Here is a 25,692-nt window from a genome sequence, read left to right as displayed (position 1 = left end):
GGGATGCCCATACATAAAAAATTAAGAACCTCAATCCATATTCTTATCCATATATAAGAATGGATTAAATACCTAAATGTAAAACTAAAGTTATTATAAAACTTCTGAGAAAAAATAAAGGAAAATCATTAGGACCATGTCTATGCAAAGATTCCTTGGATAAAACATAAAAAGCAGGGGCGCCTGGGTGGCTCAGTGGGCTAAAGCCTCTGCCCTCAGCTCAGGCCCTCATCCCAGGGTCCTGGGATGGAGCCCCACATCGGGCTCTCTGCTTAGCAGGGAGCCTGCTTCCCCACACCCCCCTCTTTCTGCCTGCCTCCCAGCCTGCTTGTGATCTCTGTCAAATAAGCAAAATCTTCAAAAAAAAAAAAACATAAAAAGCATAATCTGCAAAAGAAAAAAATACATATATTGAGTTTCAAAAAATTAAAAATCTCCATTTTCTGAAAGAGGGCATTTCCCCAGGTTTGAGAAATAATTGACACATACCACTATAAAAGTTTAAGGTGAACAGCATGAAGATTTGATTTACATATGTCATAAAATGATTACCACAAGTTTGGAACAGCCATCATCTTCTATAAATACAATAAAAAGGAAAAAAGTTCTCCTTGGGTAAGAACTCTCAGGATGTACTCCTTTAACAACTTTCCTATACATAATACAACAGACTCATGGTCATGATGCTGTACATTTCATCCTTAGTACTTATTTCTAACTTGGCATTTGTGCCTTTTGACCACCTTCCTCAAATTCCCTCTCCCACTGAAAGACACCACGAAGGAAATGAAAAGCCAATGACTAGGAGAGAAAATATGCAAAATATGTATCTAATAAACTGTTATTTGGAATATATGAAAACCTGTACGAAAGCTGAGTAATAAATGCAATGGGCAAAAAAATATATCTGAAAGCATTTCCCCAGAGATAGATGGGTGACTTGCATAAAAACACATGAAAGGATGGGGTGCCTGGGTGGCTCAGTGGGTTAAAGCCTCTGCCTTCGGCTCAGGTCATGATCCTAGGGTTCTGGGATTGAGCCCCACCTAGGGATCTCCACTCAGTGGGGAGACTCTTTCCCCCTCTCTGTCTCTGCCTGCCTCTCTGGCTACTTGTGATCTCTGTAAAATAAACTGAATCTTAAAAAAAAAAAAGCACGCATTAAAAGACACTTATCATTTGTCATTAAGGCAATGCAAATTAAGACTACAAAGATAGACCATTAAATCTATTATATTGGTATTACAAAAGGACAAAGAACCAGCGATGTCAAAAACTGAGGATGCACAAACGGAATTCTACACTGCTGATGATGAAAAACAAAATGGTTCTCTTGGGGATGATGCAAATATTATTACTGCTTGTAATTACAGGGTTAATAAGTTCATGAACATTCACAGACCTGTACACCAAGAAGGATTAATCTGACTATTCTGTATATGTATATCTAACCTTTAAAAAAAACATCCTTTTCTTAAGTATTTTCTTTAAAATATTTTAACATTTCAGTTTTCCAAGCTCCATTCAAACTTCTCTAACAAATCCTCTCATCATGTACTTCTAAATGTACTTCTGAAAGCCTCATATAACCATACTGATCAAACTTCAACTCCAAGACAACCAGATGTTCCATATGACGAGACAATCTAGTATTTCCAATGCATATTTTGTAGAGCTAATCTCATAAACTTCAAAAAGGATAAAAGCATGTAAACCATTCTGCCTCTGCCAAAGTACTACAGGAGCTCCACAATCATCTATGAAGAAAATCATCCGAGAAGAATAATCAAAGGAAAGGAGTCGAAAAACAAAGGAAATCTTAGGGAGATTTATGCATGTGATGGCAACAACAAATCACCACCCACATTCATACATCTCTCCCACTGGGAGACATTAGGTCCACAGACAAATCAAGAGAAAGCTAATTCACACCCTGAATCCCCTTGTATCAAATTTCCCTGTTGTGCAAACCAAATCACAGGGCTTCCTATGACAACACCCAAGTACTGGAAGTCTAAGATAGTTCAGACTGTAAAGGAGAGTATTTCACGGAAGTGCTTTCTACAGAGAAAAATGAGAGCTGGAATTGAGAAGAAACAGTTCTTATTTCGTTATGAAATACACACGTGTGTACCACAGTTCTGAATCTTCAATGTAAAGAAACCATAAAATCTAAGGCATAATAGCACTCATACTGCAGAGTACAGAGGAATGCCTCTTATCATCTTCCTAATGCTTGGTCTGTCAGAAAGGTGATACGACTTGGCAGAAGAGGACAAAACTAGTCCAGAAGTCTAGTCCAGGTTCTATTATTACTAACCTGTTTCATGACTTGGGGCCAGTCACTTAAGTTCACTGGATTCCTGGATGTAATTACTGGATAAAATGATCTCTAAGGTCCATTCTAAAGCAGTTTTTCCATGGAGGAAAAACAGTACCCGGGGCAATTCAAAGAATCCTAGCTCTCTGGGCAAGCTGCAACTATAGTCATTAGGAATGTAGATTGAACATTAGTTCATTTTATAAAAATGTTCCTTATTTATTTCCCAACAGCCTACAGGCTTTAAGTAGAAAGCACAGAGCTGCTCAACAAACCCTAAGCACAAGAAACATGTAGAAAACAACACCAAGGACCATCATAAACTGCTAAAAGCCAGGGATAAAGAGAAATCGTAGAAGCAAGAAAGACACACCTTTTAGACAAGGAAAAAAGGGGGTGGGAGATGGCAGCAGATTACTCATCTGAAATAATGAAACCCAGAAAACAATGGAACACCACCTTTAAGGTACTGAAAGAAGTAAACTGAACCCAGAATTCTATACCCACTGAAAACGTCTTTCAAAACAAGGACAGAAACTGGAAGCCTCATACACCGTTGGCAATATGAACTGGTGCAGCCACAATCAAAAATAGCCTATACTTCAAAAGGTTAAAGAGTTACCATTTGTCCCAGTGATTCCAAGTCCAATCCTAAATCCTAGAGAAATTAAAACATGGATCCATACAAAAACGTGTACACTCACGTTCATGGCAGCATTATTCATTCATAGCCAAAAGGTCATTTACCTATACAACAGAATATCATCTGGCTATTAACAGGAGTAGATACTGATACATGCTACAACATACATGTTTCCAAGATGAGCCTTAGAAACATGATGATAGTGAAAGGACCCAGTCACAAGAGACCACATGTCATCTGATTCCATTTATACAGAATACCCAGAACCCTGAATCTTTAGAGAGAGGGTTTATCAGGGGTTCCCTAGCACTGGGGATGGCTGTGTGCACTGGGAGTGGGGGCACCCTGAACAGTGACAAGGAAAAACCAGGGGATTCCTTATGGGGGTGATGAAATGAGGCCACAGTTCATAATTCTGCCAATACATTCAAGACCAATGAACCGCACACTTTAACTAGATGAACCGTACTATATATGCATTATAGCTCAAAAAGCTGTTATCAGAAGAAAAGCAAAATAAAATCTGAGAAATAAACAGAAGAATCAATCACTGGCAGACGCAAACTATAAGAATGTTACAGGAAGGGGCACCTGGGTGGCTCAGAGCGTTAGCCCCTGACTTCGGCTCAGGGCATGATCTCAGGGTCCTGGGATCCAGTCCTGCATCAGGCTCTCTGCTCAGCAGGGAGCCTGCCTCCCCCCCCCCCCTCTGCCTGCCTCTCTGCCAACTTGTGATCTCTCTCTGTGTCAAATAAATAAATAAAACCTTTAAAAAAACAAAAGAATGTTACAGGAGGTCCTTCAGGCAGAATGAAAACATTACCCATGGAAATCTGGCTCTACACAAAGGAATGGAGAGCACCAGAACTGGTACGTATGTGGAAAAATAGGAAAGATTTCTTCTTTTATATTTTGCAATCACTTTAAAAGATAAGTGACTATATAAAAATTCTCTTACGGAGGATTACAACAGCACTATCAGCAGAAAGGCTAGTTACAGGAAAGTGGCAGCATACCTGTACTCTTCTACTACAGATGAACCTTGAACAACATGGTTTGAACTACGTGGGTTCAATTACAAGTGGATATCTGTCGCTCTCGCCAGCAAGAACGACGCGGAGACACGCGTGGAGGCAAGCTTCTTTAATGGCTTCTTTTTATCTTTCGTCCCCCTCTGGCGCAGCACAGCACGCAGCTCCCGCCGCCCCGCCAGCACCGGGGCCGCCGCCGCCATGGTCCGGGCTGCGGCCCCCTCTGGCCCGCGCGGCGCGGCAGGGCCTGGCTCCCGGCGGGCCCACCCCTCTACAAGTACATTCAAGCATATATACACCGGCAGCTTAGCCCACCTAGCCAATCACCGCACTGTGCTCATGCACCTCCCGCGCGAGTGGGCCTAAATGAACAGCCAATCATATTCAGTCCCTTACAGCTCTTATAGTAGGCCTCCTGTACTGGCTCCCGACAGATATCTTTTCAAAAAATACATGGTATGAAAAATACTGTATTTTTCATACAGTATTTCTCTTCCTTATGATTTTCTTAGTATTTTCTTTTCTCTAACTGAATTCACATTATACACTGTAAAATATAGACGGCATACATAATACGTTAACTGACTGCTTATGTTATTGGTAAGTGTTCCTGTAAACAGTAGGCTGGAAGTATGTAAGTTCTGGCGGACTCATAAGTTATATTGGGATTTCAACTCTATATGGGGCTGGCATCCCTAATCCCCAAGCTGGTCAGGGGTCACCTGGATAGGGAAAAAATCTGGAAGATGACCTTAGATACATAGTAAAGAGGTATACTAAACGAACAACTAAAACCAGAGAGCTATAGCTAAAAAGAAATGATATAAACTGGATTTAAAAACAAAAACAAAAACCAATTCAACTAAGCCAAAGACAGTAGAAGAAAAGAGGAAAGAGGATGGGTGGGAAAAACAGAGAACAAATAGCAAGACAGGTTTAAAACAAATCCTATCAATAAACATAAAAACCCAAAATGGTCTCTTTAAAAAGGCAAAGACTACAATATTTACAAAAAAGAAACACAATTATATCTGCATGTAAGAAATCCATGTCAAATATCAAAAGTTTCTGCACAAGAAAGGAAACAGTCAACAAAAAAAAGGCAACCCACGGAATGGGAGAAGATATTTGCAAATGACTATACAGACAAAAGGCTGATATCCAGGATCTATAAAGAACTTCTCAAACTCAATACACACAGATAATCATGTCAAAAAAATGGGCAGAACACATGAAAAGACACTTCTCCAATGAAGACATACAAATGGCTATCAGACACATGAAAAAATGTTCATCATCAGGGAGATTCCAATTAAAACCACATTGAGATACTACCTTACACCAGTTACAATGGCCAAAATTAGCAAGTCAGGAAACAACATGAGTTGGAGAGGATGTGGAGAAGGGGGAACCCTCTTACACTGTTGGACGGAATGCAAGTTGGTGCAACCAATTTGGAGAACAGTGTGGAGATTCCTTAGAAATTAAAAATAGAGCTTTGCTGTGGCCCTGCAATTGCACTACTGGGTATTCACTTCAAAGACACAGATGTCGTGAAAAGAAGGGCCATCTCTACCCCAATGTTAATAGCAGCAATGGCCACGGTCACCAAACTGTGGAAAGAACCAAGATGCCCTTCAACGGATGAATGGATAAGGAAGATGTGGTCCATACATACTACGGATGGATGTGAAGTGATCATAGCACTTAAAAACAGATCATGTCCATCTTTGCTTTAAACTGGGAGATTAGCTGGAGTAGTGATGATTTTAGTATCGCGCCCATGAATCCAGGCAAATCCTAAGGTGCAGCGACCTATCCACCCTGGAGGAAGCCAGGGCCACAGGTTAGTTCCACATAGCCAGTGGGTTCCATCTGGAGCTGTCCATCTAATGCCAGGACACCTTACCCAATCAGTAGCAAACCAGTCAGTAGCCTGGAGTACTATTATTTCAGAACATATTTCTAATGATAGCCGTCCTAGATGTGTGCATTTTGCCCATGTTTCATACATATGATTTCTTTGTTCCTGGTATAAAACTGCCTTTTGACTGAGCTGTCCAATGGTGGGTAGGACCCACAAATATGTATCCCAAATCTGATATATGCCATCCTTGGTATAGCAATGAGGAGGGTTTTGTAGCTTAGGCTTAGGCCCTAGTTGTTGGGTATTAATTTGTAGGCTTATAAGGTCAGTTAAGACTTTAATAGTTTGAGAGTATGAAAAAGTTTGGTCATGGAGTCCTGGTGAACTCTATGTTTCACTGAGGATGGGCCAGGAAGAAACATCTGGATTAGTGATAGAGTTATCCTGGTACATACTGTCTCCATATATTATATCTGAAATATAATCCTGCAGAGAATGCCCTGTAAAGGCAAAACACACCAGGGTAACCTGGATGTACTTGACATAGGCAAAATTCCACATATCCAACAAACTGATTATGTAGTTCAGTATACTGCTGTGCCCACGGTAGAAAGGAACGGTCAGTTAAGATAGGTGAAAGGAAGATAAAGAGAATTACAACCTTCATTTTGGTTTGAAGAGAAGTTTGAGGTCTTCTATGGGCTAAGAGGAGTAAGAAGGCACATTCATTTGCTCACTCGGTTTCTGTGAAGGAGGTTAGGGTTTTACTCTAGATATACGCACCCATGAAGAGTGTCTTTCTAACTTTCCCGCAGTGGGAGTACATAGTATGACCCGATACGGACCTTTCCATTTTGGATGTAGGCTTTCTGTTGTACGTGACTTCCAATTTTTTTTTAAATAAACCATGTCTCTGAGATTTACATGGGGTCGGTTTTCAGCTATAATTAAATCAGGTTTGGGGAGTACATGATTAGTATCTTCATTGAGTATCTTATAAGTTAAACCAGCCTCTGGTGAGTATTTAATAAGGCATTATAATCTTCATCTAATAACAGATCTATGGAAAGAGATATTTTATATACATATATATAATAACTCATTACTATATAATAATTATAATAATCATTATTATATAATATTATTATGTAATAAGTCAAAAGGGCTGAGTACTACAGCTTGTTTTGGAGCAGTTCTCATCGTGAGAAGTCCTATTGGTAGGAGAGTAATTCAATTTTCCTGGGTTTATAGACTAAGCGTAGTAATATGACATTTTAAGGTATGATTCGTTTTTTCTACCTTTCCAGAAGATTTTGGATGCCAGGCTGAATGCACGAAATATTTAACGTTTTAAGGCTTTGGCAATTACAAAGTGATAGTGGGCACTATGGCACACCTAGATTTTCTTACTCTTTTCATGAAAGCTCATGGCATTAGTAAACCAACTATCATTTGTATTTTAAACAGGGGCATCTTAAATCTAGCCAAATACAGTAAGCAAGATCAGTAACATCTGAACAGTTATGCTCTATAGAGAAGTACAATGCTCAAGGTGATAGTTAAGTTATACAATTGTTTGGGAATCAATTTTATTTTCCAGTGGTTTAACCAAGTGCCATGGGCTCATGTTATTATCCCCACAGAATAAAAATGCAAGAAGATCCTCTGAATGAGCTATTGTGCAACTTTTCTGAAGTGCATCTCAAATTGTCTAGCTTAGGTAAACAAACATTTAAAGACAATTCAATCTAGAATGTAACCTTCATAAAGGTGTGTTATTAAAACGTAAATTTCTCTCTAAAATAACCCTCATTTCCAGAGATAGGCAAATCAGGACTAGTTTATTTGAAAAACAAGTCCAGTTTTAACAAATGTGGCCTAATTATTTACATAAGCTCAGCAAGAACAGTGAGTGATCATATAGATCTTTTAGAATCTGCTTTACTGGAACTTCTTGTAAGGAATTTCTAGGTTGAACTTTTTATAGCCTCTCCAGGCCAGAAGCCAAGCCACGTACTTGCCATCAGACATGCCTGCAATACCTGTGAATTTGGGTGAATTCCTCTTCTTGAGGTCCCCCAGGGTATCCCAAGGTTCCAGCACCTGCCAGAAAGTGACATTCTTTACTCACCTGGTGAGGCTTCTGGGAACACTGTAAGCCAGGTATTGGGCCAACAGTTTCAAGGGGCTTTATGGCTCTAGGTTTCAAAAAGGCAACCTTAGTTCCTTAAAGCTGTCTGGTCATATCTGAGTTGTTCTTTTTGTCTTTCTCAAATAGGGCATTCCAGTCAAAGCCTTGGCAAAATATCCCATGTTTCCCATGGTGTTCTGTTACAAGGAGAACAGATTCTTATTGAACTTATTCAAATGACTGATTGCCATGGAGGAAAATACTTACTGAGACCTTTTGAGTTTTAGAGCGTTCAGATAGAAAGAAAAGTTGAAGGCTTGATTTACAAATAAATATTTTTACATTGCTCTAAGTCACGGACCTCTTAAGAATAAAGTTTCCTTAGTCTGGAAGAGCAAACCTTAGAAAACCAGCAATGGTTAAAAGGACAGCTCCAACAGAGGAGCAGAAGCCATGTTTTCCTGCCAGGAAGGAGGGGTTAAGCAGTCCATGTCAGGCCAAAGAAGAAAGGGAATTTCCCTGAAACAAAGGGAGTTTTGGCAGCTGCCTGGGAATATTCCTCAAAGTCTCCATCTCGAGTTAGACTAACCCCAGTTGCCTCCAGTTATAGCCATTAACACAGAAATGAGTAAAGGAGAAGCACCCCCCCCGCCATCTATGAGGAGAAACAGAGAGAGGGAAAGTCAGAGTCCCCTTTCCTAGGGGTGGCCTAGCAACCTGGGTTTACTAGAAGGCTTATTGACATAATATGACACCCTGACACCCAATATGTCAGGAGGGAGTTGACTAGCTCACTCGTTCAGGCAAACACATTCTGCAAAACACCCTTAGGTCAGGGTCCTGGTGTAGAGCAATGATGGCCTAGGCATGAACAATGAAGGCAACATAGGTTCATTCACCCCTTTTCCTGCACAGGAGATCTAACTGATAGATCCCACTGAGGCCATGCAGTGTTACAGGAGCTCAGTCCTCTCCTAAATTTTGCAATCCAAATTATTTCCAGTGGGTTCAAAAGCATCCCATGGTAGAGTCCTTGGGACTGAAGAAGCCTACTAAGGCCATACTCCCAGAAAAGGAAACAAGGTCCATTACCAAATCCCCCCTGATGCCTGGGTGGCGTCCCACACAGGATATGTCAGAGATGCCCATATGTCAAAAGCCACCCTCAAGAAGGTGTCCCTCAAGAACTCGCTATTGATCACCATTCTACCTTCCTTGGAAGGCATTCCTGCCATAAAAGGCCCTGGAGGGGTGCCAGCATCCCTCTTCTTCCCCATCGCATCCTAGGCTACAGATGGGTGCCCGGTGAATGGACTAGGATATTGTGCCATCCTATACTCTAAAAGTTGTGTGGCTGCCCTGCCATTTTTAACCCATGGGAAACAAAAAAATGTTTGGCAAGGGGAAATTACCCAATTTCATAGCTTTAAGTAGTTTGGAGAAGACACTGACGTGAAACAGTAAAGACTGAAACATCATGGTCTATGTGACATTCCAACACATGGGGTCCTTACCACCCACTTCCCTAGGAAACGATCCCCGGTTGCATTTTAATTCAATCGGGGGCTGCATTTGGCCATCTCCCAGTGGCAGTCCCATGGCAGGAAGTGGCGAGGCCAGGCATGTGGAAGAGATCACATTAGATCAATCAGAAAGAAACCTCACATGGGAGTCTTAAGATTGGCAGCTGTCCTTCCTGGTAACTGAGGTGGCTGCCCCGTACACAAGAAAGACAACTTTATATAAGAACAGGAATAAAGAGAGGACATCAAGTTTCTGGGTCTTATTACCATTCCAGCCAGTGTACTAACTTCCAGCCAAAAATCTGATGTTTTCTTCCCTGTGGAGTAGCCACGGGCTAGAAGATTAAAGCCTGAGCAACTGACATGAAAGTGTTCCAGTAAGACCATACTCCTTGAAAAGCCCTGAAGTGAGAGTAAAGGAAGAAGCGAGAACGGACTCACCAACTTTGCACCAAAGCTCAGAGTCCAAATGTAAAGACTCACAGCCCCAGTTGGATGCCAAATGATGAAATTCTAGAACATAGTTGAGGTTTGGTGGGGTGAGGTCTGGAGCTCAGTACCATGAAAGGATTCCTGAGGCCTCTCTGTTTCAAAATGGTGATTTATTAATGTATGGGGACAGGACCTGTGGGCAGGAAGAGATGCTGCCCTGGGGTTCTCAGGAGTGGTCTATTATATATTTGTAAGGTGGGGAAGGGTTTAGGCATGGTGTCAGTCTCTAAAGAATTTTGGAAGCAAGGTTTCTAGGACCTTCAGGGGCCAGCTATTTTGGGGGGGGAAAGGTTATTCTCTACTAGTAGTAATACCTTTTTGTGAGACCCTTTACATGTCTATCAGTAGGCCATATGCTTGGGAATGATCATCAGCACTATCTGGCAGGTTCAGAGAAAGTTTCCAAAGGAATTGTTAAAGTGCTCACAGGGTCCTGGTGAGGGAGAGGGGGTCCATCAGGCTAGGACTGCCCTTTGCCCTTAGCAAGCCCTTAAGGTGGGGGTAGGTGAGTCCCTAGAGGAGAGTCACTGCCTGTTTTAAGGGCTTGTCAGGAGGTAAGGAAATTTAATAATGTTTCTTCTGCCTCTGTTTCCCACATCAGTATGATTTTTATCACAGTATGATAAAATGAATGTAAAACATCTCACTGTGATTTTATACTGATTACAGATTGAAATGATAATATTCTGGATATAACTGATTAAACAAACTAAATTTCTTAAAAATGATTTCACCAAAGGACCCCTGGGTGGCTCAGGTAATTAAGCTTGAGCTCAGGTCCTGATCTCAGAGTCCTGGGATCAAATTCCCCCTTACCAGGGAGCCTGCTTCTCATTTCTGCCTGGTCTGCCTCCACTGCCTGCCCTTCCCCCAGGATTGTGCATGTGCCCACAGGGGCTCTCTGGCTTGAGAGCATATCTGCTGTAGCTCTTGCTCTCACTCTTGCTCTCTGACAAAAAAGAAATAGAATCTTTAAAAATAATCATTTCGCCTGCTTTTTACTTTCTCACTGTGGTTAATGAAGCTTGAAATTTCATGTGGCCTGCAATGTATATACTTACATTGGACAACACTGGGGAGTCAGAACATCAAACAGGACATTTGTAATACCAAGAGCAAAAAAGAGCTTTTTAGAGGATAAATATACTCTCCAATCTCAGCTAAGACCTCATTAAATGCTAACTTGGTGTAACCAATATAAACAAAACTTTACAATCTCAATGTAACTGTTATTTAAATTTCAACATTCCAGAATTAGATTTTTGGAACTTATTATGAATACTGTTTTTCAAACGACAAAAGTGATACCAGCTCATCTAAACTATCGACATTATGGAGAAGCATACACACACTCACAAAAGAATCCAAAAGAATCCACCATGCTACTGCTCGGAATATTTTGATCACTCATTACTTCCAGGCAGATGTATTAAGTGATATGAAATATTAAAGTGGGATCATATGTTTTATCACTTTGAAACTTGTTTTATTCTAATACTGTGAATACTTCCTTTTATTATATATGCTTTCTAAAACTTCACATTTTACTTTGAAATAACTACAGAGCCACAGGGTGTTGCAAAAACAGTATCAAGTCCCATATAATTTGCACCCCATTTCCCAGACAGGGTTGCATCCTCTGGATTACAGTACATCAAAACAAGGAAACTGACATTGGAACACATGTGTACCATTTTAGGTCACCTTATCACAAGTGTAGATTCAGGTAACAACCACCACAATCAAGATCAGATTTCATCAACACAAAACCGTTCCCTCTCAGTAACCCTTTCCAGTCACAACCACCCACTCTACCCCCAACCTCACCAGCCCTAACCCTTTGGTGACTGCTAATCTAACTTTTGTGATAACAAAAACGTGAATGGCTGCCTACAGTGTGTGAACTGTACAGACTGGCTTTTTTTCACTCAGCATCATGCCCTTGAAATCCATACTAGTTGTTGCATGCATCCAGAGTTTGTTCCTTCTTAATTGCTGAGAAGTATTCCATCTGGTATGGATGTGCCACTCTTGTACTGAAGGACATTTGGGTTATTTCCAGTTTTACCATACGAAAAGTAAAGCTGACATTTTTAAGACCTGCAAATATTTGTAACTATTACACAGTTTTGTATCAATTCCCTGACCTCTATGTAGACTGCTTGTTTGTTTTTAACTTGCAGCAAGAATTACTATCAAACTCTACATTTTGGGCCACAGACCTTTGTGGTCTTAGCAAAAGACCTGCCCCTCATGAAGCATACTACCAACATTTAATGAGTATATTGGCCAGGAAGCTATTTTTTGTTGTAATAACGATATAACAAATAAATTTACACAGAAAATGCATATGCAGAGAACACTAATTCCTAGTGCAAATGCTGGGTCACAAGCTACAAATATTTTTAAAGGAATTGCTACCAACTGGCCTTCAGAAAATGTAAAGCAGCTTATCTTAGCCACCAAGGCTGTTACAATGTCCACTTCTTACTAGATGCACTAACAATTTTGTAGTCTTTAAAATTTGACTTCCCAAAAATATTGTTTTGTATTGAAGTAATAGAAGTTATATATTTCTCATGTTTCTGGACTTAATTTGTCATTCTTTAACTACCTATTCATATTCTTTGGCCAACATTCTATTGAAAGGTTAGTTTACTGACTATCAAACTTGGCTCAAACATATGTTAAAAAGAAACATCCTTTAAAACTACATGTATCTGAAATCCAACACATATTAATAGCCCAAGACAATATCTGACTTTTCAATGTGGATGATAAAAATTTAGTGGATATGGCTCCCCAATTGATAAGTGCTCTGCTACTACACACAATGTCTTTATTAAGAAACCACATCTAATTCCAGCTCTAAGTGAAAAAAATGAACGCAGGGATGTCTTGGTGGCTCAGGCACTTAAGCAACTGACTTCAGCTCCCGTCATGATCCCAGGGTCCTGGGATCGAGTCCCGCATGGGGCTTCCCGCTTAGCAGGGAGCCTGATTCTGCCTCTGCCTGCCTCTCTCCTTGCTTGTGCTTCCTCATTCTCCCCCACCTCCCCCGACAAATAAAATCATTTAAATTAATTAATTAATGAATTAAAACGTGAATGGATATCACTTCTCTTAAATTCCCTGTGAAATACCAAGACGTCAATTTTCTGTAACAATAAAACTATCTCCAGTTTCATTAAGAAACGTGGCTGGCCTCTCTTTCGCATTTAAGGTCATCTAACCAATAGTTCCCAATAGCGCTCTCTAGACCAGCACTAGCAGCACTAACATCACCTGGTAACTTCTAAGAAATAAATGCAAATTCACAGGCCCTACCCCAGACCTACTTCATAAAAAAAAACCCCAGAAAGTGGTGGGTAGAGCCGGAAATCAAGCAATGTGTTTCAACAAGCATTCCAGGGGATTCCGATACATAGGAACATTGGAGCACCACAATGTTAAACAAATTTAGTAGAAAAACATTAAATCTGGATTGTCTTCCATACTTTTTCTTTTCATGAAAGACTTCAGCAAAGTTAATCATGCCACAGATCCTAAGAATCCAGAGACATATTTTCATTCTCCCCCAAAGCAAAACAAAACAAAACAAAAAGAAAACTGGAAACTGGATGTTAGCTTTATTTCCTACAAAAAGGAATCCCTAAAACTATGAAGTGATCACAAAAAAATTTCCTTAGAGAAGAAAAACCCCAAATGAACCACAGAGAACCAACAGGTCAGAACTGATGTCTTTCAAACCAGAGACTCAATTAGTTTTGTATCACACACTGCCTGATACCCCCATTTCTACATGGAACTACAACCTAGAGCACGTTCAAAATTCAATGAACTAGCATATTAAACAGCACCAGGAAAACTATAATTATGCAAATATTTGTGGTCCAGGGAATAAACAAATAAATTGGTCAAATAAAAGTAATTCTGCATGGGCAGAATAAAAGTGACCTTTATGTTGTTTTGTCCCCTAATTTCATCCAAGCATGTATTACCACCTTCACAACCAAAAGAAAGGAGAATCAGGAATATATGGAATGATACAGGAACATACCCTACAAATACATCACTTATTTTTTAAATTTTACCAATGTGCCGATAATCTCTCTCCTTCGTGGGATAAAAATTCAAAAGAGGCTTTGGTAGTACCAGATAAACCGAGTTCCAACCTTCATGCTTATTAAAGTTTGAAATTCGAAGTGAACACATGGGTATTAACCCGGCTACAAGCAGGTGTTACTACGGTAGCTACCTCCTATCCACCTGGATAAGTGCCCCATTTCTCTCCAAGTAAGACCTTCTGAGCAGGGAGCCCGACATGGGGCTCAATCCCAGGACCTCAGGATCCTGACCTGTTCCAAAGGCAGATACTTAACCAACTGAGCCACCCAGGCACCCCAAGACCACAGAACGGTTTGGTTTTGACTGAAGGTCGTTTTAAGCTGAATTTTTTATTTCTTGAAACCTCGAATATTCTGGCAGACTTATGATATTCGACAACTTTTACTTCTAGAAAAGAATGAACAGTGTATAAACCTTCTACCGTACATAGGAAATCTCATCTCTTCTCAGAAAGCAGTCATCAGGTTTATGTTTTGTTTTCTTTTGTTTTCTCCCTGACTAAGCACCAAGTACTCGACAGATTTGAAGATCCAATACAGGCTGATAATACTGGCAGCCTACATTCCCTTTAATTTCCTGTCCCTCGCAAAAGTAACTTCATCTTAAAATGTATTGCGAATGCTCTTAATATGAAGTTTTAAGTAAGATTATTTTTAACATATCCCTTCCACCAGTTTCTTTTCTCAACCAAAGGATCACTTAAATAGTTTTTCTAAACTGAGAAAGGGAGGGAGAAGAGAGCATTATCTAATCCTGTTGAAAAATTAAAATTTCCCTTGTTTACCTTATGATTTCCACTATTCCTGATTTCTGACTAACACTGTAGTTTTTTGCAGTGTCTTTACTGACAATTCTTCTTTGACACGACAGTCAATCACTGAATAGAACTGACATTAAAGCTCAATACGTGAAGTGAATGAGTCAAGACTTCCATTTAACAGAATTAATCCACAGTCCTCAACAGAATATACTCTGTGTACAACTTCCAACTTATAGGTAGATGAACACAAGAGAACTTACACGACGGACAGCATAACCCCTCCATCGATACCCAACATGTTCTGTTCCCATTCTTAAACTGCCTTTAGACACCAGGTCACGTGCACACCCATCTAGTTCCTCAAAACCGATTTTGCACATGACGGATCTGCGCTTCCTCAGCAGACTTTTAAGACTTTCTCAGCCACTTAAATAACCAAATGGACAACCAAATAGGATTAGGAATCATCAGAGTTCTGGTTCAGGTCAATGTGTTCATGCTCTGAAGCTCCACAAAGCTCCAGGAAGTACTTTCAAGGCACTGCCTACAGCATCCAAGACTCAAGTTCTGGGTTTAATTTCCAGCCCATGGTGAGAAAAACAAAATGAGAAAAAACAGATTTATTACTTTTAAGGACACATTTCATCAAGACAACTTTCTCCTATCCTAGTAACATTACAGACACAGGATTCAAGCCCTAGTATGAAAGGTTATTTATTACATAAAACTTTCAAATGGATGGAACAGTTTTAAGGGGGATTCCAACTAAAACTCGTCTTCATCTATGCTATACACATTTCCTGAAGCCCTGTCAGTGCCAGGCACTGTACTACACAGTTTAGAAAAATAAAGATGTGAAAAGAGAGGTCCTGCCCTCAGGGGGCACCTGTGTGGCTCAATTCAGTTAAGGGTCAGACGCTCAGGATCTCAGGGTCATCAGATGGAGCCCCATGTGGGGCTCAGAGTCTGCATGAAGACTGCTTAAAACTTTCTCTCTCCCTCTGTCCCCACCCCCCTCAAAATCATTAGGTTGTTTTGTTCTGTTTTGTTTTGTTTTCAAAAGGTCCTACCCTCAAAAATGGTAAAATGTAATAGGTGATCCAATAAAACTTCTGTTCAAGTGTTAAATGAATTGTGCACGATCTGGAGGGTGAGGTAAGCCAATAAAAATACAACTCGAGTGTTACAAAGATGAGCTACACCTGACTGGATTGATGAAAAGGCTTCCCGAGACATCGAGGAGTCCAAATGGTAGTGAGGCAGGACACAGAAGCAAAGGAAAGCATTTCAGAGAAAATCCAGAGGAAGAGAAGGTGTGAAGGTATGGAAATGAGGTCCCATGGTCCAAGCCCAAGACAAAAGCAGTTGGCAGGAAACACAGACCCCTAATGTGGAGGGCAGATGGGGATTGGTGGCAGTCTGCTTGCAGAAATCCTAAGGGAACACAAAAGAACTGAATCAGGAGCCCCTCGTGATGCTTGGCATTTGGACTTTATTTCAAAGGCAACGAGAGGGGCACCTGGGTGGCTCAGTGGGTTAAAGCCTCTGCCTTCAGTGCAGGGCATGATCCCAGGGTCCTGGAATCTAGCCCCACATCAGGCTCTCTGCTCAGCAGGGACCCTGCTTCCTCCTCTATCTCTCTCTGCCTGCCTCTCTGTCTACTTGTGATCTCTGTCAAATAAATGAGCAAAATCTTAAAAAAAAAAAAAGAAAGAAAGAAAAGAAAAGAAAAGGCATGAAAACTGCCAGTGGACCAAGCAGAGAGAGCTGGATTTGCCTGCCTCGGGCCTGGACGCATAAGGCTGGTGATGGTTATTATACAGTAAATGGGAGTTACCAGCCTGTGGGGAGAAGTGGAAAGGAGTGGATGACCTCTGAAGTGAAGGAAGAGCTGAAAAAGGATGGAGGAGGGAACAAACAACTAACGTGTAGTGGCCTGCCCAACAAATGACCTCCAAGAATCATAAATCCCAGATTCAGTAAAGCCTTTCCCAATGTACCCACACAGACCAACTATGTCTCCCATGGACTCACTTATTCCAAGGGTGCGCCTCCCACCACTGAAGACCTTTTTTGTCTCACCTTTTCAACATCCATTCGGTTCCCTGAAAGTAGGCATTTTCTATACACTTCACCAATGACTTGAAAGAGCAGTGACTGATAGAACTCTAAAACTGAGGAGGCAAAAGATTTCTCCGTTTATGGGCTGTAGAAAAGTTCCACACACCAGGCTTGATCCTTACACTACAGCTGAAAGAAGACACCTGTGTTCAAATGAACACCTTCTGTTCATTAAAAAATTACCTGTTTTAATGCAGGTAATAAAAAGGCACCAAGGAGCTATCCTATTTCTAGAATGTTTAAGGGTCTACACGCAGAGTGGAGCTCTAAAATAGTCTGAGGATGAAACAGAAGCACTGGTCAACTCACAACCACGCACTTAAACACGGATGACTCTCCGTAAGGCAGGCCCAGGAGTGCATCCAACTGGATGACTCCACGTACACCAAATTCAGGAACATGCGCAACAGCTCCCCAGCAACAGAAGTCAAGAACCGTGGCAGAAGTGACCCTCAAGAGGGTTATTACAGACTCTGGGGTCCTGGGTGTAAAGTCACATGGTGTGTTCCCCTTGTGGAGGTTCCTCAAGCTTTTGGCTTATGATCTGTGCACTTCTGTGTATATATGCTGCGGTTCAAAAAGTTTACTTAAAGGGGTGCCTGGGTAGCTCCATGGGCTAAGCATCCAACTCCTGACTCTGGCTCAGGTCATGATCTCAGGGTCCTGGGATGGAGCCCTCAGTCTGGCTCCTGGCTCAGTGCAGAGTGTACTTGACATTCTCTCTCTGTCCCTCTGCCCTCCCCTGCCCCCACAGAGACTCTCTCAAGGAAAAAAGAATATTTAAGATAATAAATAAGCCTTAAAAACAAACAAACAAAAAACCCCTTCCCTTAAAAAGAAGAAGAGAACTTCCCCATGGGGAGGAAGACAACACAACCAAAAAGGCCCAGGTGACAGAGCCAAAGAGAAACTGAGAGCCAAAGAATAAACATGTTTCAGTTCAGACTGCAAAGGAGACATCCAGGGATCCACTATTACCTGAAGTTCTAACGAACTGAGTTTGGGTTGACAACTTCCTCACCCAGCTGCCATTTACCAAACTAGTTTTGTTTTTGGTTTTGGCTTTGGTTTTTTTGGTCATAAAGAGAGAAAGCACACAAGCAGGCAGAGAGGCAGGCAGAGGTGGAAAGAGAGGCAGGCTCCCCGCCGAGCCAGGAGCCCGATGGGGCACTCCATCCCAGGACCCCAGGATCATGACCTGAGCCGAAAACAGTGGCTTAACCCACTGAGCCACCCAGGCATCCCTACCAAAATTGTTTTTATTCATCTTGGAATTTCTTCAGCATTGACTGAAGCAAAGGATGAACCTACATCACTGAAACCTCCCATCCCAGCAACTAACAGCATACACTGACAAGTTAGCTGGCCTGGCCTCAGAAGATGGCAGGCAACTAAGGAAAATCAGAATAGCCTCTACACAAAGGTCTCAACTTTACATTATCCCCAACCCAATGAGCTAAACGGCAAAACCTACAGTAATAACCTTCAGAAGTAACTATCCCTTGCCCCAAAAGAAAGGAGATTGTGTGCTGCCCAAAAAGACAAATGTGTACCTTAACGCTGTCTAAAAAGACACCCATCACCGCACTGCAGTGATCATCAGAAAACAAACAAACACAAACTGACAGTTCAGCTTTCCAAAAAATTACACTTTCTTTATCCAACCCCAACGTTTATCTTCAAACACAAGAAAGAAACAGACATTTGCCGCTCAAGACAGGAAAAGCACAACAACCAGCATAACTGTACCTCCACCACCAAATCGCTCAGGAGAAGAAAACGTAATTCAGGACAGGCAAATTAAAACCACTCTACACACGGTCAAAAGAAAATGTCTAAACTCCTCCAATCCACAGAAAAATCCCTGCTTCCTCTCTTTTTGAGCCCATCCATACCAATAACCCAATGGATACAAGTGTCAAACCAATCCAGCCCATTAGAAATGAGACAAAAACTTGGACAAATATCCTCCCTCAAGTCATGCTGGGAATTGGACCTTTGCACCGAACAAGAAATACACACAACCAAAACCACACATCAACCACCTGCAAATACAAAAAAGCCATCCTCAACAAGTTGGAAAGAGGACCTCAAGGATAGCCCTCCACTCCCTCCCACACCTTAAGCAACAAAAGTCCTTCCACCAAAGCTGACCCAGATCTTCAAGTACCTGGGGGAGGTGCCTTCCCTCACATCGCAGAGGCTGCCTATCAAGGCTTCAGCACAGCTTCTGAAGGTGCAGATGCTCTAACCCCAAAAGCCTTTCTCTGCAGCAGGTTCCCTGGTCTTTCTGGCCTTCTGACGAGTGAGGAGTGGGGGAAAGGGAAAGAAGAGACAGGGATTCAGTTAAAAAGGAGGAGAAACAGCAAAACACAGGCACTGGTGAGCCCTCGCAATTTCCCAGGCATCCAGTGCTGCAAACTTGGCTCGGAGACCACCCACCCACCCTTTTCAGGGACGGAAACGGGGACCTGGGAGTGCACCGGGCGCCCCAAGGGCACCCCGCAACCTCAGGGCCCAGACCGTGCTACCTCGAACAGGCTTTGGAGATGGCAGCGGCCCAAGAGAGGCCGTGGTGGGCGCGGGGAGCGGGCTGACTTGTGGACTGCAGCGTGGGGCTTGGGCGGGGGCAGCAGAGGAGACTCTGGCTGGATCTGGACGGGGCACGCAGAGGCAGCGAGAGGCCAGTGGCGGGGAGTGGGCCGGCTCCTTCACTCTCCCCTCCCAGGCTGGCGCCCTCCCTCCCTCCCTCCCTCCTCACCTGGGTAAATCTCCCTTTGCCTGGGAGGAATGGCCATGGCGGTGGCAGCGGCGGAGGGGGGCTGATGAGCCGGCGCCAGGGCTGCTGCACCAGAGCCGCCAGCCCCTAGCGGAAGCGACCGGGCCGCTGACACCACAACCTCCCCCAGCCCCGACGATCTCCATTTTAGCAGCGCGCGCCTCCCTCGGCCCTGAGTAGCCACGGAGACTGGTCGTCGCCAGCCCCCTCTCGCCCCAAGCCCTCCCTCCCCTTCCACCCTCTCAGCTCAGAGCAGGTACCTGGTCGGGCCCTCCCTATCGCGCAAGGACAAGGGTGGGCTGTACCCCCGCCCGACCCCCCCCCCAAAGCCCAAAGTGGCGCCACTGGAAGGAGAAATGCCGTCCAGGAATTCCTCCCAAACCTGCCCCCACCCTTCTCGGCGCCAGTCCTCAGCCCTACCTCTGCCCTTCCTCAGTTGCTGGCCCTCGAGCTCCCGCTGCGGCCGCTTGCGCAGCCCCCGCCGCCGCCATCTGCGTTGCTGCCATCTGCGCCGCAGCCGCCGCTTGAGTCGCCAACACCGCTTGTGCAGCCGACGCAGTCTGCACCGAGGCCGCTGTCTGCTCCACCGCTGCTACCGCCGCCGACGCCGCCGCTACCGCGGCTGGAGCTGAAAACGGCCAAGCGGTTGCCGCTTGTGCAGCCCAGCTGTCTGCGCCAATGCCGCTTGCACCGCCCACTCCGTCGTCTGTGCCGCCGCCAACACCGCCTTCGCCGCCGCCACCGCCGTTTGTGCCGCTGCCGCGGAAGCCACCTCCGTCTGCACCGCCGCCGCATGCGCTGCCAACCCCCCTGTCCGCACCATCACGGCTACCGCCGCCAACACCGCTTATGCTGCCGCCGCCATCGCCTCTTGAGCCCTCGACGCCTAAGCCGTTGCCACTTGTGTAGCGGACGCTGTCTGCGCCCACGCCGCTTGCACCTCCGCCGCTGCCGCCGCCGATGCCGCTTGTGCCGCGGAAGCCACCGCCCTCTGCACCGCCCCGCTTGCACCGTCGACCCCGCTGTCTGCACCGCCGCTGCTACCGCCGCCGCCACCGACTCTGCCGCCGCCGCTGAAGCCGCCGCCTTCTGCACCGCCGCCGCTGTCTGCCCCGAGGCCACCTGAACCGCCGACGCAGTCGTCTGCGCCACCGCTGCTTCCACCGCCGCCGCCGTTGGCCCCGCCACCGCTAGCGCCGCCAACGCCGCTGTCTGCACCGCCGCTGTTACCGCTGCCGCCGCCGACTCTGCCGCCGCCGCCGCCACTTGAATCCCGACGCCGCTTGTACAGCCCAGGCCGCATGCGCCGCCGACGCCAGCGCCGTCCCCGCCTGTTTGGCGACGCCGCCGCCTCTTCTCCGGCCAACGCCCTCTGCACCGCCTCAGACGCCGCTTAGGCCGCCGATGCCCCAGCTGCGCCATCGCCGCTATGGGGGCTGACGCCGCTGGCGGCGGAAGCGGCAGCGTCAGAGGCGCAGGCGGCCTCCGCGGCGGAAGCAGTGGCGCCACAGACAGTGGCCTCGAGGTCGCCAAGGGGCGTAGGGGCAGATGACTTCAGCTGTACAAGCGGCTTCGGCTCCGAAGGCGTCCGGGGCTCAAGCGGTGGCGGCAGCGGCATAAGCGTTGGCGTCGGTGGGGATAGCAGTGGCGGCGGCTTCAGAGGCGGCACAAGCGGCGTCGGTGGCGGCGCAGACGATTTCAGCGGCGGAACCAGCAACGGCTCTGACGACGGCGTCAACGGTGCAAGCGGCCTCGGCGCACAATGGCGACGGTGCAGACGGCAGCGGCTTCAGCGGCGGCGGTAGCAGCGACGGTGCAGACAGCGGCTTCGGCGTCGCAAACGGCGGTGCAGACGGTGGTGGCTCCGACCGAACAAGCGGCATCGGCGGCGGCGCAGGCAGTGTTGGCGGCGGAAGGGGCGGTGACACAGACGACGGTGTTAGCGGTGCAAGCAGCACTGGCGCAGACAGCTGGGCTGCACAAGCGGCGACCGCTTGGGCGTCCAAGGCTCAAGCGGCGGCGGCGGCGGCGGTAGCAGCGGTGGAGCACATAGTGGCGTCGGCGCAGACTGCGTTGGCTGCACAAGCGGTGTTGGCGACTCAAGCGGCGGCTGCGGCGCAGATGGCAGCAACGCAGATGGCGGCGGCGGGGGCTGCGCAAGCGGCCGCAGCGGGAGCTCGAGGGCCAGCAACTGAGGAAGGGCAGAGGTAGGGCTGAGGACTGGTGCCGAGAAGGGAGGGGGGCCGGGTTTGGGAGGACTTCGTGGACGGCATTTTCCTTCCAGTGGCGCCACTTTGGGCTTTGGGAGGGGGGCGTGCGGGGGTAGAGCCCAGCCTCGTCCTTGTGCGATAAGGAGAGCCCAACCAGGTACCTGCTCTTAGCTGAGAGGGTGGAAGGGGAGGGAGGGCTGGGGGCTAGAGGGAGCTGGCGACGACCAGTCTCCGTGGCTATCCAGGGCGGAGGGAGGCCAGTGCTGCTAAAATGGAGATCGTCGGGGCTGGGGGAGGCTGCGGCAGCAGTGGGCGCCGTCGCACCCGCTGGAGGCTGGCGGCTCTGAGTGCAGCAGCCCTGGCAGCTCCTCCTCAGTGGCCCTCCGCCGCTGCCACCGCCATGGCCATTCCTCCCAGGCAAAGGGAGATTTACCCAGGTAGGGAGGAAGGGAGGGAACCAGCCTGGGAGGGCAGAAGGAAGGAGCTGGCCCATTCCCCGCCACAGGCCTCTGGCTGCCTCTACACGCTCCCTCCAAATCTGGCCAGTGTCTCCCCTGCCGCACCCCCCCCCCCAGCCCCACGCTGCAGTCCACAAGTCCGCCGCTCCCTATGCCGGCCTTGGCCTCTCTCAGGCCGCTGCCATCTCCACTGCCTGTGGGAGGCAGCATGGTCTGGGTCCAGAGGTTGTGAGGTGCGCATGGGGGCGCCCCGTGCACTCCTGGTCCCTGTTTCGGTCCCTGGAATAGGTGGGTGGGTGGTCGGTCTCTGAACCAAGTTTGAAGCACTGGATGCCTGGGAAATTGCGAGGGCTCACCAGTGCCTGTGTTTTGCTGTTTCTCCTCCTTTTTAACTGGATCCCTGTCTCTTCCCTTCCTTTTCCCCCACTCCTCACTCGTCGAAGGCCAGAAAGACCGGGGAACCTGCTGCAGAGAAAGGCTTTTGGGGTTAGAGCATCTGCACCTTCAGAAGCTGAGCTGAAGCCTTGATAGGCAGCCTCTGCGATGTGAGGGAAGGCACCTCCCCCAGGTACTTGAAGATCTGGGTGAGCTTTGGTGGAAGGACTTTTGTTGCTTAAGGTGTGGGAGGGAGTGGAGGGCTATCCTTGAGGTCCTCTTTCCAACTTGTTGAGGATGGCTTTTTTGCATTTTCGGGTGGTTGATGTGTGGTTTTGGTTGTGTGTATTTCGTGTTGGGTGCAAAGCAGACACATGTCCAATGAAGACATATAAATGGCCATCAGACACATGAAAAAATGTTCATCATCACTAGCCCTCAGGGAGATTCAAATTAAAACCACATTGAGATATCACCTTACACCAGTTAGAATGGCCAAAATTAGCAAGACAGGAAACAACATGTGTTGGAGGAGATGTGGAGAAAGGGGAACCCTCTTCCACTGTAGGTGGGAATGCAAGTTGGTGCAGCCTCTTTGGAGAACAGTGTGGAGATTCCTCAAGACATTAAAAATAGAACTTCCCTATGACCCGGCCATTGCACTCCTGGGTATTTACCCTAAAGGTACAGATGGAGTGAAAAGAAGGGCCATCTGTACCCCAATGTTTATAGCAGCAATGACCACGGTCGCCAAACTGTGAAAAGAACCAAGATGCCCTTCAACAGGCGAATGGATAAGGAAGATGTGGTCCATATACACTATGGAGTATTATGCCTCCATCAGAAAGGACGAATACCCAACTTTTGTAGCAACATGGAAGGGACTGGAAGAGATTATGCTGAGTGAAATAAGTCAAGCAGAGAGAGGCAATTATCATATGGTTTCACTTATTTGTGGAGCATAACAAATAGCATGCAGGACATGGGGAGATAGAGAGGAGAAGGGAGTTGGGGGAAATTGGAAGGGAGTTGAACCATGAGAGCCTATAGACTTTGAAAAACAATCTGAGGGGTTTGAAGGGGCGGGGAGGGTGGGAGGTTGGGGGAACCAGGTGGTGGGTTTTAGAGAGCGCATGGATTGCATGGAGCACTGCGTGTGGTGCAAAAATAATGAATATTGTTATGCTGAAAATAAATAAGAAATAAATTTTTAAAAAAACATTATTCCATTGTGTATACATGTATATATATACATATGTGCTTATGTATGCATATACTTGTGTATATAGGTAGTTTTCCAGTTTTTGGCATTGTGAATAGAGCTAAGAACATCTGTGTAATAAATTTGCATAGTTTCATGTGGAAAAAAAAAACAAAAAAAGAAAAGGTTGACTTTCAGATACAGAATTTAAGAGAGTGTAACCTTGGGAAAGTAATTTATGACCATATCTATTATATACTAACTAGGTAGGTACACGAGAAAATATATACATTTTATCTCAATAAAATGCATTTTATAATGTTTATGTAGAAATATGTAACATTTGATGTAAAAATGCATAAATATTGAAGTATTAAGTAGAGCTGATATTACTCCCAGTTTACAAATAAGAACATAATGATTGATTTGTCTGCAGTCTGACAGTATTTAGGTGCAACGATTAAAAACCAAACTAAATCTTTTGTCTCGATATCCGTTTTACATCACATGCCTATTATGCGTAGGCAGAAAGCATGACACAATTTGAATCCCCATTTTTCTATGTATTTAATAATCTTTCTTGATTTGAGTGTATTGGGGAGCTCAAGTCAAATGAAAGCCTACATTTGTGAAAATTTCACATTTCATTTGTGAAATGAAAAACAACATTTGTGGTAAGAAAGCCAATAGAATTTTGTTGCATTCTTGATGCACACTCCATGGAGTAGCAGCTAAAAGAGAATCATTGTATAATTAGAAAATAACATCAAAATTAAACAGCAGTAAATAAGTAAATAGACATATGCTTTCCAATAACCAGTTTAATAATTAAAATACAGTCAGATGAAGTGTGCAAGTATGTGTATGTAGGGGGGAAACAGAGTGAAATGTAGTCTCAGGAGATCTGGCCTTGATGTTTAGGCTGCCTTTCAAAACCCAGGGTGAGGATCTACTTTCTATAGTTACCACATTATATAATTTAAACCTTAATTTTCTCAAGAAATTGCACAATACTCCAGCAAAAGGGAATTATAGCTATCTATACACTAGGAAAACAAAAAACAAAATACAATCAATTAAAGCCATTTCCCAAGAACTCCAGATATAGGTTGAATGGATAAAGATGTGGACAAAAACTGTCATTCTTCTAAATCCATATGTTAAAGAACTGAAGAAAAACCATGTTTAAAGAATACACTGGGGTGCCTGGGTGGCTTAGTGGGTTAAAGCCTCTGCCTTTGGCTCAGGTCATGATCCCAGGGTCCTGGGATCTAGCCCAGCACTGGGCTCTCTGCTCAGCAGGGAACCTGCTTCCTCCTCTCTCTCTTTCTGCCTGCCTCTCTGCCTACTTGTAATCTCTGTCTGTCAAATAAATAAATAAACTCTTTAAAAAAAGAATACACAGGAAGTACAAGAATGGTGCCACACCAAATCAAGAATATAATAAAAATAAAATTAGAACAGAATGAAATGAAAGTTGCAGTATAACTGAAATAGATTATTCTCCAGATGAGCTCAGTGGTAGTAATAGATGAAATAATCAGGGAATATAAATAGAGATCAATTGAGATTATCCAGTCTGAAAAACCAAAAGACCTATAAATATAGTATACATGTTGAAGAACTAAAGTCACTCAATGTATGGTCTCTAAC

The 25,692-nt window shown here is 44.8% G+C and overlaps 2 protein-coding genes across 2 annotated transcripts in view; one reads left to right on the top strand and one right to left on the bottom strand.

Annotated features, from left to right (window-relative positions):
* LOC116581466 (glycine, alanine and asparagine-rich protein-like) overlaps nt 1-21,217 on the bottom strand; it is a 56,942-nt gene extending 35,725 nt beyond the window's left edge. Inside the window, exons 1-2 of the mRNA XM_032328643.1 lie at nt 20,882-21,217; nt 20,216-20,835 (exon numbers count right to left, since the gene is read on the bottom strand). Coding sequence (XP_032184534.1) covers nt 20,216-20,835; nt 20,882-21,217 — 956 coding nt within the window. The remainder of the gene's footprint in view (nt 1-20,215; nt 20,836-20,881) is intronic.
* A 7-nt stretch (nt 21,218-21,224) lies between these two features.
* The window catches only part of LOC116581465, a 59,704-nt gene continuing 55,236 nt past the window's right edge, over nt 21,225-25,692 (top strand). The window contains exons 1-2 of the mRNA XM_032328642.1: nt 21,225-21,333; nt 21,438-22,002. Coding sequence (XP_032184533.1) covers nt 21,225-21,333; nt 21,438-22,002 — 674 coding nt within the window. The remainder of the gene's footprint in view (nt 21,334-21,437; nt 22,003-25,692) is intronic.

The sequence above is a fragment of the Mustela erminea genome, chromosome 20 (genome assembly GCF_009829155.1).
Source record: "Mustela erminea isolate mMusErm1 chromosome 20, mMusErm1.Pri, whole genome shotgun sequence".
NCBI classification, from domain to species: domain Eukaryota; kingdom Metazoa; phylum Chordata; class Mammalia; order Carnivora; family Mustelidae; genus Mustela; species Mustela erminea.
Note: the sequence above shows the minus strand (reverse complement) of the source record. Positions and strands in the feature narration are given on the sequence as shown.